The sequence below is a fragment of the Podarcis filfolensis genome, assembly GCF_964270895.1.
Source record: "Podarcis filfolensis genome assembly, chromosome: 7".
Lineage (NCBI taxonomy): Eukaryota > Metazoa > Chordata > Lepidosauria > Squamata > Lacertidae > Podarcis > Podarcis filfolensis.
The window spans coordinates 64,874,100-64,889,018 of record NC_139603.1 but is presented as its reverse complement, the minus strand read 5'-3'; the positions used below and the strand labels follow the sequence as shown (position 1 = coordinate 64,889,018).

Sequence of the window (14,919 nt, the reverse complement as noted above, 5' to 3'; positions counted from 1 at the left end):
TTATCACTAAAATGTAAGAGAAAGAAAAAAGAGCATCTTCCACTTGCTCGTATTAACAATAAAAAATAATTCATCAATCCTGGCTTAAACATGCACATTAATATAAGCAGTCCATATGTCCAAATAGATAGCCAAACAAGAATGACAATTAGAAGATGCACTTTCAGATACAGAAAGGGAAGTGAGATCTTTGGACTGCTGGGTAATAGATGGTGGACCTCTCTTTTTTTCTACTGTGTGTGTGTGATGGTGGGAATTAAAATTAACTTGCTTACATTTCTATCTTTAAAAATAAAAAACCTGGATATAATGGAAATATAAAAACATTAAAATAAGTGCACCCAGTCCACAAACTTTCTGTATTAACACATAACTGGCTAATGCTGGTCCAGCCCTTTGACACGTAAGGCAGTATTCGATGCACTTGTTCTGTTGGGGCAAGGATTTAGACTTGTGCAACAAAACTCCCTCTCCCCCTCATCCTGTGCACAGCCTCCCCAAATCTGCTCCAGAGGGTTGGGGGGAACCCCAGAGCAGATTTAGTGGGAGGCGTGTATGCAGAGAAGTTCTGTTCAACAAGCATAAATCCTTCCTGTAATGGAGATATTTAGCACAGCTTTGGATGCAATCCATAATGCTTATGTCTAATTTATGCTCATGTGGCTGGCATGTGCACCTGTACATAGGATTATAATCTTTGTTATTGTTTTTGAAGTTTGCTTAGATTTTTATTGCTGTTATTTAACTGCTTTTGTTTTGTCCAGCACTTCCTTTAACTTGTAATTAAAGTACTATTGGTATGTAAGGATATATATGCGTGTGTAACAACTGTTTTCATGTGATTTGTACCTAATAGTACCATAAACAGCTTGTGGAGTCCAATCATCCTGTGCTCTGTCCATCCCCAGTGGCATGCTGCCTGTGGTTTATTTTTTAAACATAGAAGTACATATTTTTTTAACTTCATGCAGTCTGTTTTTCTTTTCTTAGCAGAATACTGTAATGTCCTGCATGCCAGCTATTGCCCTAACACTTCCCTCCCACTGTTGCAGTTTTTCTATTGACTTTTTAAACTGGATTGTTCATATCCCATACCCTCTTCCACCTTGACTAATATTCATCACATTTCTGTTTTTTCCTCTCTCTGAAATGGCCCAATAAGTGGTGGAATCCTCCCTTTGGCCCCCTCTATTTCAGCCTTGTAAAATCTATCATTTCTGCACATTTAGTTTTTGCCTAGTCTCAAGATTGCACTCAACACTAAAGAGTGAATGAAGAACAAAAAGGAAGTAAAAGAAATGTAAAAAGTGTTCTAACAAATAGGTGCTGGCACAGACCTGCCTTAAATTATTTGAAATATCACCATGCTAGAATCAGTTGCTGTGCCTTGAATATCTATGTAGTCTTCCACCTTGAGTTTTAACTTTTCTGTCGGTCTGTTTAATCACTGTGGAATATTTTTCTTTTGACAGTCGGTACATTATATATGTAATTGCTTTTTCTTGTTTTGTGTAGCCAATCAAAAACCCTCCTTCAGGGAAAAAGTATGTTAGATGTCCGTGTAATTGTCTGCTTATCTGTAAGGATACGTCACGGAGGATAGGATGTCCAAGACCCAACTGGTAAGGGCAAACCAAATTATAATTTGATTTTTCTCTTTGGTTTTTCACACACAACAAATGGTCTGACTATTGTGATATAAATAGTATAAAGAATAAAAAAGAATATTGCCTCTGGCTATTTCTCTGTTTAATGTTTCACATAAATTTGTGGCTGCTAACCTCTGCAGAACTAAATCAATCTTTACCAAGGACAAAGAAGAAAAATAACTTCTGCTTCTACTGTGCTAGAGATCATGGGAAAGACAGAAAGACGGATGCCTCTTGCACGAGATAAAAGGCAAAAACATCATATTTGATATTAGGAATGAAACAAGTAAAGAAGTGGCTGCCAAGGAACCATTGGGTGCATTTAAACCGCACACCCAATGGTTTCTTAGCTGGTGGGGCTTGCATTTGGCACATTTTTTTAAAAAATTACCAATTACATGTCCCGCTGGGATTGTCTCACCGAGGAAACTTACAAAATTAGGGGCTGCAATTGACACCAGTTGCACTGATTGTCACTGGCTGCAGCTGCTGCTGGGATTCACTGCACTCCAGAGTGCCTGGTCAGGAGCCCCCCCCCCCCCCCCCGTAGCCAGTCCCTGCCACCCTGGGGGTAGCTGTCAGTGCTGATCAGCTGATTGGCCCTGACTGCTGCACCTGCTGAAATTGTATGCAGGGGCCTTATTTGCAGACCAGCTAGGTACTTCTGTGGGAAACTGCTAGATACACAGCTATTACAGTATTGTGACTGCCTAACAACTACAAATAACCCATCTTTTCTCCAGTAAACACTTCTTATGTACTGAATGTAGTCAGATTGATTTAATACTAATTTTATTCTTTATAACACAGAAGTAATAAGACCTCTCTATGTAATAGGCAGTAATGGTGCAAGTCTATGAATGTTTGTTCAGAAATAATTTTCAATATATTCAGTAGAGTTTTGGTCCCAAGTGTTTAGTATTGCAGTAAATCAAAATGAAGAAGCATAGGAAAGAGGAGGGTACTTCAGTATATCCAGGAGAAACACAGTAAGCCAATGTATTAGTGCACACTGCTGTTTTATGGAATGCCTAATCCTATATTGTGTTGGTATAGGAGCAGCAGAACATAGGATGTATGCTAGGAGCCCCAGTTCAGACTGTGTAACACCTTACTCCCTACTTCCAGTAGTAGGAGCCTCTGTCGCTTCCTGCTCCAAGGACTGCACTAGTTATTGATGCTGACACACTGATGACATTTGGGGAAACAGTGGGGCTCTGTACATTGCTTATTCTGTACATGCTTATTTGCCTCTACAAATAATGCATCCAAGCACTTGGGAAAGGGTTCAGCCAAGGAGTAGAATGGTGGCTTATCTGTGTAATGGTATGGAGCTTAGATAGTGCATACATTGCTGCTTTAGTTTTGCGGCCATTCAAGTTACAAGGTGGTAGGGTTGCTTGAGAAAGACTGGCTTCAAGGCAATGTATTCAACTTAGATATCAGTGCCTAGTGAGCAAGGTGATATATTTGAGGACTAATGCATAAAGTATGCATCTCTACAACAAAGGTTTGTATTGTAACCTTATCAGTTTTGCCTTATCTGTTTTGTATCTTAAAATGTTGCTTGGGGTTTGATGCTAGAACAGGCCCATTTTAGGTGGGCCAAATCGGAACAAGCTTTCATTGTTGAAGATAATATGGCTAGGGAATACCTTTTTTTCTGTGCTGTATACAATGACATGATGGGTTTACTTTTCTCTATACAGTAGGCGAATCATTAATCTTGGTCCAGTTATGTTGATTCCAGAGGAGCAGCCAGCACAGCCTGCAATTCCTGTTCAGCCAGAAGGCACTAGAGTGGTGTGTGGGCACTGTGGAAATACATTCCTGGTAAGTAGAGTCCAAATGCCTTATACGAGAGGCATCACTATTTGCTCTCAAAGAACCAACTCATTTTTGTCAAGCAATTGGCTTTGTAACTCCCTTAGGATATTCAGCCTGTGTTTTAGTTTTCTCTTCTGCCAGTTGCTAGAGCTGGTCTCAATGTCTGGGGTGGTTCCCTAATAAAATGTTAGCTTTTCATCTAAGAATATGGTTTTTCTTCTGTCTAGATGGAGATGTTCAACATTGGCATGTTCAGTTAAAATAATTAGGCTGCAGATAATGTAAAAGTCCTCTCCATAAGCTACTGGCAGTCAGTGTAGACTATAATGGGCTATTAGATGGACAAATAGTTTGACATGGTTTAAGATCTTTTCTGATGTTAATACTTTAAACAATTTCCTTAATCATGCCATGTTTCGTTTCTGGTACCTTTCTTTAGTTGCCCTTTCCTCTTGAGACCATTCTCTGCGGAAAACATTGCAGACAAAAGGGGGTGATCTTGATCAATGCTTGAAGTTGGAGGAAAAGGGAAGTGGGATGGTTTTGATTTCTATTAGACCAAACTTAAATTTAGCCTGTTTTCCATTAACCATCTTTAACTGCATAAGCTGTCTGCTAACAAGTTTGAATTAGTGCAGTCACACTTCGATAACTTACTAATTATTTCCATCATTACCATGAAAAGAACAGAGTTGCTATAAAGGAAGTTAACACCACAAATGTATATGGCACAATATTAGGCATAACAAGGCATAATATTAGGTGTGATGTACCATCAAAAAGTTTCTAGATATTTGTATTATGGAATTACCTGCACTTAAATGCCGCAGAGGCAGGGCAAGAACTGTAGTCTGCATGATGATGTCCCTTACCCAACCATTGTTATATATTAATTGTCTGCATATGACATTAAGTGTAGGTATGCTGGGCATTGTTTGCCCAAAACAGCCTGGCACGCCTAATTTGGCCCATGGACTGAAGGTTGCACATCACTGGTTTAATGTGAATAAGCTGTATGCTGCTCAAAAGTTCCTGTGGCACTCCTCTCTTGCTCCAGCTGCTAACACACCACAGGCAAAACAAGTTAAGACTCTGGCTACCATGTTGTCCGAGCCCAGATTTGTGAAGCTGAAAGTTTGAAGATTCAGGACAAACAGAAGGAGGTGCTTCTTATACACTGCATAGTTAAGCTATGGCATTTGCTCTTCCAAGGTGTAAGTAAGGATGGCCAACAATGTGAAATGCTTTAAATCGGGATTAGACAAATTCATGGAGCAAAAGACTATTGTTGTATACTACCTCCAGGATCTGGGGAAGTGTGCTTCTGTACACCAGTTGCCAGAAATCAGATGGCGATATTGCTACTGCACTCAGGTATAGCTTGTGGTCTTCCCATTGGTTGGCCACAGTGAGAACAGGATGCTGAACTAAATGGGCCTTTGGTATAATTCAGCAGAGTTCTTATATCGTTCTATTGGTACTAATAGCAGGTTCAGTAGGGTTTTTTTCCCATTGGGACTGCAGTTTTGAGTGAAAAGGTCCTGATCTTAGCCAGAGGCCACATGGTTTTTTAAATAAACATACGAATTGGAGGATGAAGAACTGTTAAGGAGTACCAACAATATAATCCTAGGGGGTGCATGTGTCTAGTTTCAAAGGAAGAGTAATAGCTGCATTAGTGACATGAAAGTGCTACTGCCATTTATAAACAGAGCGTAGAGTACGTCAGACATCCTAGTAAGCAGCAAGTCATGGGAAATCGTTTTGTTAGGAAATCCCAAACCACAGAGTGTGGGGATACTGCTTGCAAAAGGGCATCCCAGTGACGGAAGGAAACGAGAAATAAAAACTAATGAAGCATGAGAAGTAAAATCTTGTGCTGTGATTCCCAGTGACATTTAACACGAAGCAAAATAAACAGTTTTCATACTGGCATTTTTTCAGCACTTCCTTCCTTATTTATTACAGTGGATGGAACTGAGATTCAACACTTTGGCAAAGTGCCCACATTGCAAAAAAATGTAAGTCTCAACAAGTGCTTCTACTAATGTTGTTATTTTGGGGGATATATGTATTTGAAATATAATCCCTCAGTCATTGGACAAAACATTTGTAAATGCTGATAATGAATGTCAATGCACCCTTCTCTTGTCATTTCTAATTTTCCTTAGTCAAAAACTATTGAAAATTATTACTGAATTGGAAATGCTTGGATACAGAGAGAAACAGTTGCTGAAAGAAATATTAATTTCCTATTTAGCATGAAATGGTATTTTTAAAACCACAGTTTTGGAGCAAGTATATGAAGAGCAAATAAGTTTTTCTTTGTTGATATGAAAAATATGCACGCTACTTTCTTTAGTGCAGCAATTAAATTAAACTAGAAACAATAATAAAAAGCAATTTATTACCTGTTTTGATTATTGTTGTGATGGTCATTTTGATAATGCTTACAGATTAACCTGATAGACATTCTTACTGGAACACTTCTTGACGATGAATAATAGGCTTAGAACAAAAAAACAAAACAAAACAGTATCAGTAAGAGAACAGCCTTCCTGGAACAGTGGCAATGACATCTAATAGTGCTACTAAAATGAGTGAATAGTTTGCACTGTATCATTCTTGCAATTGAAAAGCTTTGAAAGAAATTTTGCTTAATTTTCATGATGCTACAGAGACTAAATGGTCGTGTGCACATTTTAAAATGAAGCTATATTACAACTTTCTAACTATAATTCAGAACAGGAATTGCATCCAGATTCCTATGGTACTTTAGTGACGTGGTAGGCTTGTGGTGGTGTGAAACCTCTTGCCATACTGACAGAAGAGTGGTGAAACACAGGGTAGGGAAGTTGTGGCCAGACAGCATGTGAGCCCAGTCCAGGTTGAAAGGGTACATGGCTGAGCACGAGTGGGTGTGCGCACAAGGGTAAGAGGGGAGAGGGTGGGGAGCTGATGGGGTTTTTGGAGTGAAGGGTGGCATGAAATGATAACATGGGAAGAGGACTAAGGCACAGGAAAAACTTGGAAACTCCTTGGTTCAGGTATATCTTGTGTGAGGTGAACGCTCTACCTCCTTCCACATTTTGAAGCCATTTAAGTGAGGGAGGAACAAAAAATGAGGGAGGAAAATGAAGAGTCTCAAGATAGTTCTTGATAACTGGGCTTGCTGCAGAACTTTCTATACTTGGTATAGATACGTAATTTTAACCACGCTGGAGGTGCAAAATAGTTCAAACAACATGACATGTATAAAGTTTTGTACATGACAATAAGCTGTGTGCAGAAAACAAAAGTGACCTATGAAGCTCATCTAAATAAAACTACAGAATTTTCAAATCACCTTCAAATCACAGTAGTTTTATTCATCTTAGTTAAGTAAGGACCAATGGAAAGCCCCGGGCACCAAGGTACAAGCCACATTAAGTAGTATCCAGGGGCCTTCATCTTTTAGTTTGAATACTTTGAAATTACTTATTGTAGTAAAGCTGCATAAACCAGGCAATTAAAAAGCATTCCAGGAACATTAAAAAATAATAATAGGTCACACGCTAGGCATATGAGCCCTTTCTGGGCTTTTAGTGGAGTGTTTGAGCATTTGAACAATCACATGACAGCTTACAGAATTTTTTGGTAAGCAATGTTGTTGCTGCTATGAATTTAATTGGGACATCTGTAGCCTTCCTTGCTCCAGAATGTGGTGTAACTTTGAAATCCAGATTGAGATTAGACTCTAACAAGCTTAAACTCATAACTTCTATAAGAGGAGATGTAGAATGTATACCCTTTAATGAATCCTTTATAAAAAGTCAAAACTGTTTTTTGGTTTTTTAAAATTCTCGCTGCGGCATACTGTTTGTTTGCAGTTCTTCTGTTGGATGTGCACTTCCACGAAGACGGTGTTGTGCATATATTACAATTGGAATGATATTTATCTTCATTGGAGTTGGATTAACTGTGAGTAATCTAAATTGAATCAGTAATGGTATCCTGCAGTTGAACAGAGCTAGTGGTATTGTTGTAGTGGTGCAAAAAATTGGGACTCTTTGCTTATGTGTCCTAAAGGGATTCATAAGCTAGTGTGTATCAAAATGTATTTTATAAGCCTCATTCCTACATTTCATATTATCATGCATGGCATCATAATGCTGCAAAATAATCTCAGAATAAAAATGGAAAACTTTTCTGTGTCATTGGGAAAGGCCCCTAGTGTGGCCCAAACTACACACTGCAACAGCTGAACCATGTTTTTCCCCAGTGGTATTCCACAGTCAAATTTAAATTGGATCCGGTGTTGTGGTTTAAAGCAGGGATGGGTAGCTTTACTGCATGTCAGCAGAGCAGCTCAACAAAGCTCGCTGCCCCTCTGTGTCAGTTCTGCAGACTGAGGTACTCATCCCGATTTAAAGTGTCAAAGGGTATTGGAGCAGAGTTGGGGGAAAAGATAGCAGGGGCAAGGATTTTGTCTTGTACATTCCACACACAGCTCAAGGAACATGTGGTGATGGTGGATCTATGCTCAAATACCTGGCTTTATCACTATTATATGTAGTTTGGGGCTATCTCTATCCTCAGTCTGTGCAGATGGGTATCCCTTTCCTTGCCCACGTTGCCAGGAGGGAGATATTGAATAGCTTTCAACATATGTAGTCATTGGAGATTTAAAATAACCTTTCTTTTGTTTAGATAACTTCTGCTGTGATTTGTACACACAGATGCTCATGCCCTTGGTGATGTCAGTCTAAACAAAGAAAGTGCAGCCAGTGTGTTGAATGCAGAAAAAATGTGGTTCCTGGCTTCCTTATATTCTATTCTGATCACGAAAAGAATCAATAGCTATAGAGTTACAGTTATGTCCATTTTCATCTTATTTGTGCCTTGTTGCATGAATTCTCCCATGATACTTGGAACTGTAGTAGGAACTTGCTGCACTGATGTAGGCTGGAGTTTTATACACACTTAACATAGGAGCATGTCCGCCTGAACTTAGAAAACAAGCATATGCAAGATTGGACTGCAGATGCGCATGGAAGTACCGTACTTCTTTACTCCTGGGAAGCTGTGACCTAACTGTGAAAGGGCAACATCCCCCGAAAGATTTTATGGTAACTTTATAGTGCACTGTTCCCAAATGAACAAAGTTACATATATATTGACCCAAGAGGTGATTCCCCACATTGTCTACTATGCATGCAAATATGCTTCCTCGGCCTGAAATGAGATGAGACCACATCCCATAGTTGCCTTTGACTGGACTCAACAGTCCAGGGGTCCTTTACCTTTTACCTATATATTTTATGAATGGCATTTAACCCATTGAAGACAGCAGCAGGAGGGGGTAATTGCTATATTGTAAAGCTGTTAAAGGCAAGGCTTTGAGGCAAGAACTGTAGCAGGAATAGCAGAGTTCCTCAAAAAAGGGAGTTGGAATATTAGATTCTCACCCCCCCAACCAAAGTTTTTCTTTTTTAAGAAGAGCAAGTATATTCCAAAACAATAAATGTAACTTGTAAAATATAGGTTTAAAATGGTAACTTTTAATGTCCAATTTATTATTTTATTTCACAATTAAAATACAAAATTTGTGGTGATCAGGGTTGTATTTATTGTTAAACTAAATATGATGGCAAGTACACCTCCAGCAAACTTGTAGAATTGTTTATGGTGTAATTATTATGGACATCTCAGTAAGTTTGACCAATCATATACAGTGGTACCTCGGGTTAAGTACTTAATTAGTTCCGGAGGTCTGTTCTTAACCTGAAGCACCATTTTAGCTAATGGGCCTCCCACTGCTGCCGCACCGCCGGAGCACGATTTCTGTCCTCATTCTGAAGCAAAGTTCTTAACCCAAGGTAATATTTCTGGGTTAGTGGAGTCTGTAACCTGAAGCGTATGTAACCTGAAGCATATGTAACCCGAGGTACCACTGTACCCTATACAGTACTTCCATTGTTTAGAATGTTATTGGTGTTCTGTGTCTGTTGGAAAACAGCATGTTCTTTTGGGTAAAAACTAAAAAAATAAATCCTGGTAACTTACTGAGTTACTCTATGGCAATAGATTTCTGATGTGCTAATAGGATAAGGCTATCTGTGTCCCAAATAAATTAACTCAGAACAGATTGCAATTGCTTCAGAAACCTATAAGGTTGTGTTATTCCTCCCCCCCCCCTTTAATTTTATACCAATTGTTAATGCTTCACCTTAAAGATTTAAATGATACTTATTAATTGGTGTTCTTTTTATTTTTAACAGGTTGGTACGCAAGATTTTGCCAGAAACTTTCATGCCACTTATGTTTCTTGGGCTATTGCTTACCTCTTAGGCTTGGTCTGCCTAATTCGAGCCTGCTACTGGGGAGCCATAAAAGTCAGTTATCCAGAACACAGTTTTGCATAGACTCCTTATGCTTTCTTATAGAAAATGGAGATTTCTAGAGGGTCTGATAATATGAACTGAGTAACTTAAATATTTTTCCTTTTAATATTTCCATTCTGTTACAGATAGTTATAAGGCTGGGGGTCCTTTAAGAACAAATGTTCATTGCACTACATTATATGCAAATAATTTGTTTTGCTGCTAGATTCCCAACCTCTGAATACTAAAGCTTTGTTTACACTATCATACATCTGTCTTAAAAGTACTGTTGAATTCAATTCCAACTACAGTATTCTTTTACTATATTAAACAGTCTGTGCCATTTGAGATGAGTATGTAAAAGCAAGGTGTTTGAGTTTCTACAATTGCTTCACATTTGTATGTACACTTACAAACTGTATCAAAGCAGCCTGCTTTAAAATTTTAAGCAATAAGCATTTTGCTTTAACTGCTTACTGTAACTTCTACTTAAGAACAAAGTGATCTTACTAAGTGTGCATCATTTTGAAGAATGGAGCTTTTGCTAGGGTGTCACCATTTGTAAACACAGTATGCTTTCAAATTTCCAAGTCAAGGTGTAATATTTTGGTAGTCCATCTTAAGAAAAACGTTAATTTAAACACAATTAAAATTCAGCTTGGATAATTTTTTCTCTTTCTTTCTTTCTTTCAAGGACCCTGGCACTTAATATTTTTTATCTTTTTACAGGCAAAGCCATGATTGGATTAATGGAACTTAATTGCTAGCAATTTGTATGAGTTCCTTTACAGGGTCTAAGTAAGGGAAGCATTTGATATGACTTGTTTTATAAATTTAGATGACTATAGGGTGATGTTGGGTTACCTCTCAGTTTGCTTGGATTGTGGTTTATTTTCCATAATAGGAAAATAATTTTCCAGTCACTGCAAAGGGAAATATAGCTTTACACTAACTAATAGGAAATGAAATAGAGTAAACAGTTACTCTGATCATTCCATAGATGTATAGCTGGTTAGTATAACACTGAAAACTAGTTGAACAACTAAAGATGATTTTCTTGAGGTCACAAATAAATTATGGGGACCAGTTATTGCACTGCCCATCTTTGAAGTTTTACACAAAGTGTTTTTTAAAATTCTGAAGGAATACCCTGAGCCCTTTAGATTACAGTAGTCCTTAGATAATGGGAGTTGAGGTTAGATAAACGTGAATGTTCCAGGGTTGTGCATAATATTTTCAGTGATCTATATTCCTGTTTGGGGGCAAAGTGATGCTTGGGTGAGGATTTGGAGCACAATAAATGTATCCTTCAAACTGTAAATGAAAGTCTTTGTATAATGTTAAATGTACAAAAGCAGTAGCTCAGGATTACCATGTACCTTTTAAAATACACTAATAAAGATTATTATTCAAATCTATTATTTTTGGATTCTCATTGGGGAACCTCTGTGGTGGGTTCATTGAACTTGTAAGCCAGTAGCCAGTGATTTGGGATTCATAGGAAAGACACTGTGAAGAACAAGAGGGGGTAATCTTTCTTCCATGGGGTACAGTGACTAATCCCATGAGGCAGGATAGTTTAACCCATTAATCACCAATGCAGGCCCTCGGAAGTAAATCACATTCAATTCAATGGGGCTTACTCCTAGGTTAGTTTGGTTATGATTGCCACTTAACCACAAGCAAGTCTTTTTCACTGCAACTTTTAGTTCATACATGTGTATTTTATACAGGAAATGGTAATAGGTGTGTCTTGATGAAACAATGCTCTTATAAGAGCCCACTACTCTAGTGCACTGTATATGCTGCTTTCTGTGAAGGCTGCACAGAAACTCCAGCTACTACAAAATATGGCTACTACGTGCTGAGGTTTTTTTTCTGGGAGCAGTTGAAGGTCTTTTTCATTTACCCAGGTCTTTCAGTGACATTTTTTAAAAGTTTTGCTTTATATGTATTATTCCTGGAGAGAGTGCTGTTGCATTTCTGTTTTTGATCTTTTAAAAATAATGCTACACACTAAGTGGGTCTAGATGTCATAGGATTTAAAATCAACACATCAAGTTTTTTGAAACAAATTTTTAAAATAATAACAATGCTTTGTTTTGACCAAATATACAAAGAAATAACATCACCAAAAATTTGTTTATTGTGACCAGAATAACAACCGAAAGGAACTTGAGGATGTTAAGGAAAAGGACATTCTAAAAGTAGGTTTCATCTGGAATACTTCCAAGACCTTCGTAAAATGAAGAAACATTATCAACCCTGAGGCTTGAAATGAAAAATCTATAAGGGCAATGGAACAGCCAGTTGTAAAATTGGCACTATATTATAGTATATCAACCTTATGATAAGACTATTTTCTCATTGCCAAAGTCATAATGGACTTCAGGTTTTTTTTGGTAAAATCTTTTAAGTTCCCAAGTGCATGTGTGAAATGAGCAAGGATACACTATGAAGAAAATGTAGACCACCAGAGTTGCTGTGATATTTTCATCATGAAAGGCCTCTCTCTCATAGCTGGTGGGCACTGAAGGTTAACTGTATATAAGACAGTTTATGATTTAAGAATTAAGGACCCTGAAGGGACCATAAAAGCCCTTGAATAATAGCATAGGGTCAGAGTGTAGCTTGCTGCCAATGATATACACTGAGCAGAATGTGAAGGAGTCTACAGAAACGTAGTTAGAAGGTACAGATCATCTAGACCAATCCCCTACAATTCAGGAATCACAGCTAAACAATTCCCAACAAATGGCCATCCAAGCTCTGTTTCTTCCCCTGGACGAAAGCAACAATGCATGAGACCAGGGCCACATAATGGAAGATGTAAAAATTTCTAAAAACAGAAGATGGCAACTCTTTTCATACAAAAGATTCCAGGTTCAATTCCTTTTATTTCCACTTGATGTTGATGTTGATTTGTAACAACAGGTGTTGAGAAAGATGCCTGCTGTGGAGCCTGGAGTTACTGCCAGCACGCAGTATTGTCCAAAACAGACAATGGACTGATTTTGCTGAAGCACTTAAAAGGAAAAGCATAACCTGGAAAAGTTGGGGTCAAAAACTCCAGTCTAAGTTGTTCCATGTAAGTTTAATCCATATGCAGCTTCATCCTGACCTGAATTTAAATGTCTAATAAAAACGTATCTTCATTTTCATTGCTTTAAGCAGTTTTTTCAACCTTTTCATTCCCCATCCTTTCTACATTTAGTCTCCAACAGTGCAATCACACTGTGGTCATTAAGGCACAATGGAAGTGTGCATAGGCTTGCAGCTCCAAACCAATACGCACTTACCTGAGAGTAAGTCCCACAAAACTAAACAAAATTCCATTGTTAGGTTGTAATCCTATGCACGCTTACCTGAGCAGAAGATCCATTGAATGCTGCAGGATTTATGCATACATAAGCTCATGCAGCAAAATGAGAAACATGACTCCACCCACTTTCCATTTTATACAGTAGATGTCTACCATAGTTCTACACATTAGTTAAGAACATAAGGGCCTGCTTGATCAGTCCAATGGTCTCTATCTCGTCCAGCACCCTGTTACTTTATGTATTTCATAAAATTTATATACTGCTTGGTTCTCACTTTGGCGAAACAGAAACCACAGGCAGGACCTGAGCACAGCACTCAAGTCCTACCCAGTGGGATTTATTCATAAGCAACTTCAGCCCCAGTACCTCCTGAAATAGATTTCAGGACTGTACCCTTCTTCATGTGCCTCGTCCAGGAGAAACCCAGAAGGCGGCAACACCAGAACACGCCTTTTTAGTGGTGGCTACCCATTTGTGGAATGCTCTCCCCACTATCTTTAAATGGTAAAGGTAAAGGTACCTCTGACCATTAGGTCCACTCGCGGACGACTCTGGGGTTGCGGCGTTCATCTCGCTCTATAGGCCAAGGGAGACGGCGTTTGTCCGCAGATAGCTTCCGGGTCATGTGGCCAGCATGACTAAGCCGCTTCTGGCGAACCAGAGCAGTGCACGGAAACACCGTTTACCTTCCCACCGGAGCGGTACCTATTTATCTACTTGCACTTTGAGGTGCTTTCAAACTGCTAGGTTGGCAGGAGTAGGGACCGAGCAACGGGAGTTCACCCCATCGCGGGAATTCGAACTGCTGACCTTCTGATCGGCAAGTCCTTGGCTCTGTGGTTTAATCCACAGCAGGCTAGGCAAAAACATTCCTCCTCTCCTAGTTCTCTGGCTAATTTCTAACTGTGAGTAGGGGAGAGGGTATTATTTTTTCTCTCTCTCTCTCTCTGTGTGTGTGTGTGTATAAACTGCCCTGTGATCCTCGAATGAAGGGCCTTATAAAAATTTAATAGGTAAAGGTAAAAGACCCCTGGACGGTTAAGTCCAGTCAAAGGTGACTATGGGGTTGCGGCACTCATGTCGCTTTCAGGCTGAGGGAGCATTTGTCCACAGACAGCTTTTCGGGTCCTTCGGCCAGCATGACTAAACCGTTTCTGGCGCTACGGGACACTGACAGAAACCAGAGCGAACGGAGATGCCGTTTACTTTCCTGCCGCTGCGGTACCTAAATAAATAAAGACTGAGGGCACATAACCAAATTAATGACGCTGTTAGGATGTGGGACACAGCAGCAATGCGCTTTGACAAGCGGTATACTCTGCAAAAGCAAAACAACCGAGACGGGACTGCTCAAGTTAGAACTGGGCCCGGACAGGCTCTTCCTAGAATCACAGAACTGTGGAGCCGGAAGGGACCCCATGGGTCATCTAGTCCAACCCCCTGCAATGCAGGAATCTCAGCTAAAGCATCCATGACAGAAAGCCATCGCATCCAACCTCTGCTTCAAAACCTTCGAGGTGTCCACAGCCAATGTCGAGCAGCTCCTTACCAGTTCCAACTCCAGGATGCTCCAAAAAAATAATGGGGGACCCCTCCCCTTTAAAAAACAAAAACCCACCTAGGACCAGAGATTGAAGGCGCGCCTCTCCCTTCCAGCCAAGTCTGTCAACCCCGGGTGGCGCGAGCGACCGAGCACGTGACGCCAACGGCCTCCGCCGCCTGCACAGCGCAGGCGCGAGAGCGCGCGCCGGCTTCGGA

At 39.6% G+C, this 14,919-nt stretch overlaps 1 protein-coding gene and 1 long non-coding RNA gene across 7 annotated transcripts in view; one reads left to right on the top strand and one right to left on the bottom strand.

Moving 5' to 3' along the window:
• Nucleotides 1-11,256, top strand: part of PIP4P2 (phosphatidylinositol-4,5-bisphosphate 4-phosphatase 2) — a 25,906-nt gene extending 14,650 nt beyond the window's left edge. For 2 of the 3 annotated variants that reach the window (XM_083623452.1, XM_083623453.1), the window contains exons 3-7: nucleotides 1,516-1,622; nucleotides 3,359-3,482; nucleotides 5,445-5,497; nucleotides 7,346-7,436; nucleotides 9,737-11,256. In XM_083623452.1, coding sequence (XP_083479578.1) covers nucleotides 1,516-1,622; nucleotides 3,359-3,482; nucleotides 5,445-5,497; nucleotides 7,346-7,436; nucleotides 9,737-9,880 — 519 coding nt within the window. In that variant the 3' untranslated portion in view covers nucleotides 9,881-11,256. Of the gene's footprint in view, nucleotides 1-1,515; nucleotides 1,623-3,358; nucleotides 3,483-5,444; nucleotides 5,498-7,345; nucleotides 7,437-9,542; nucleotides 9,630-9,736 lie in introns of all 3 variants that reach the window. The other variant, XR_014550420.1, reaches the window with a different exon arrangement.
• LOC310766840 overlaps nucleotides 1-14,898 on the bottom strand; it is a 26,439-nt gene extending 11,541 nt beyond the window's left edge. For 2 of the 4 annotated variants that reach the window (XR_014550437.1, XR_014550438.1), the window contains exons 1-3: nucleotides 14,780-14,896; nucleotides 5,888-5,984; nucleotides 3,305-3,941 (exon numbers count right to left, since the gene is read on the bottom strand). This is a non-coding gene — a long non-coding RNA (uncharacterized lncRNA). Of the gene's footprint in view, nucleotides 1-3,304; nucleotides 3,942-5,887; nucleotides 5,985-14,779 lie in introns of all 4 variants that reach the window. The other 2 variants (XR_014550436.1, XR_014550439.1) reach the window with 2 other exon arrangements.
• Between the last annotated feature and the right edge of the window lie 21 nt (nucleotides 14,899-14,919).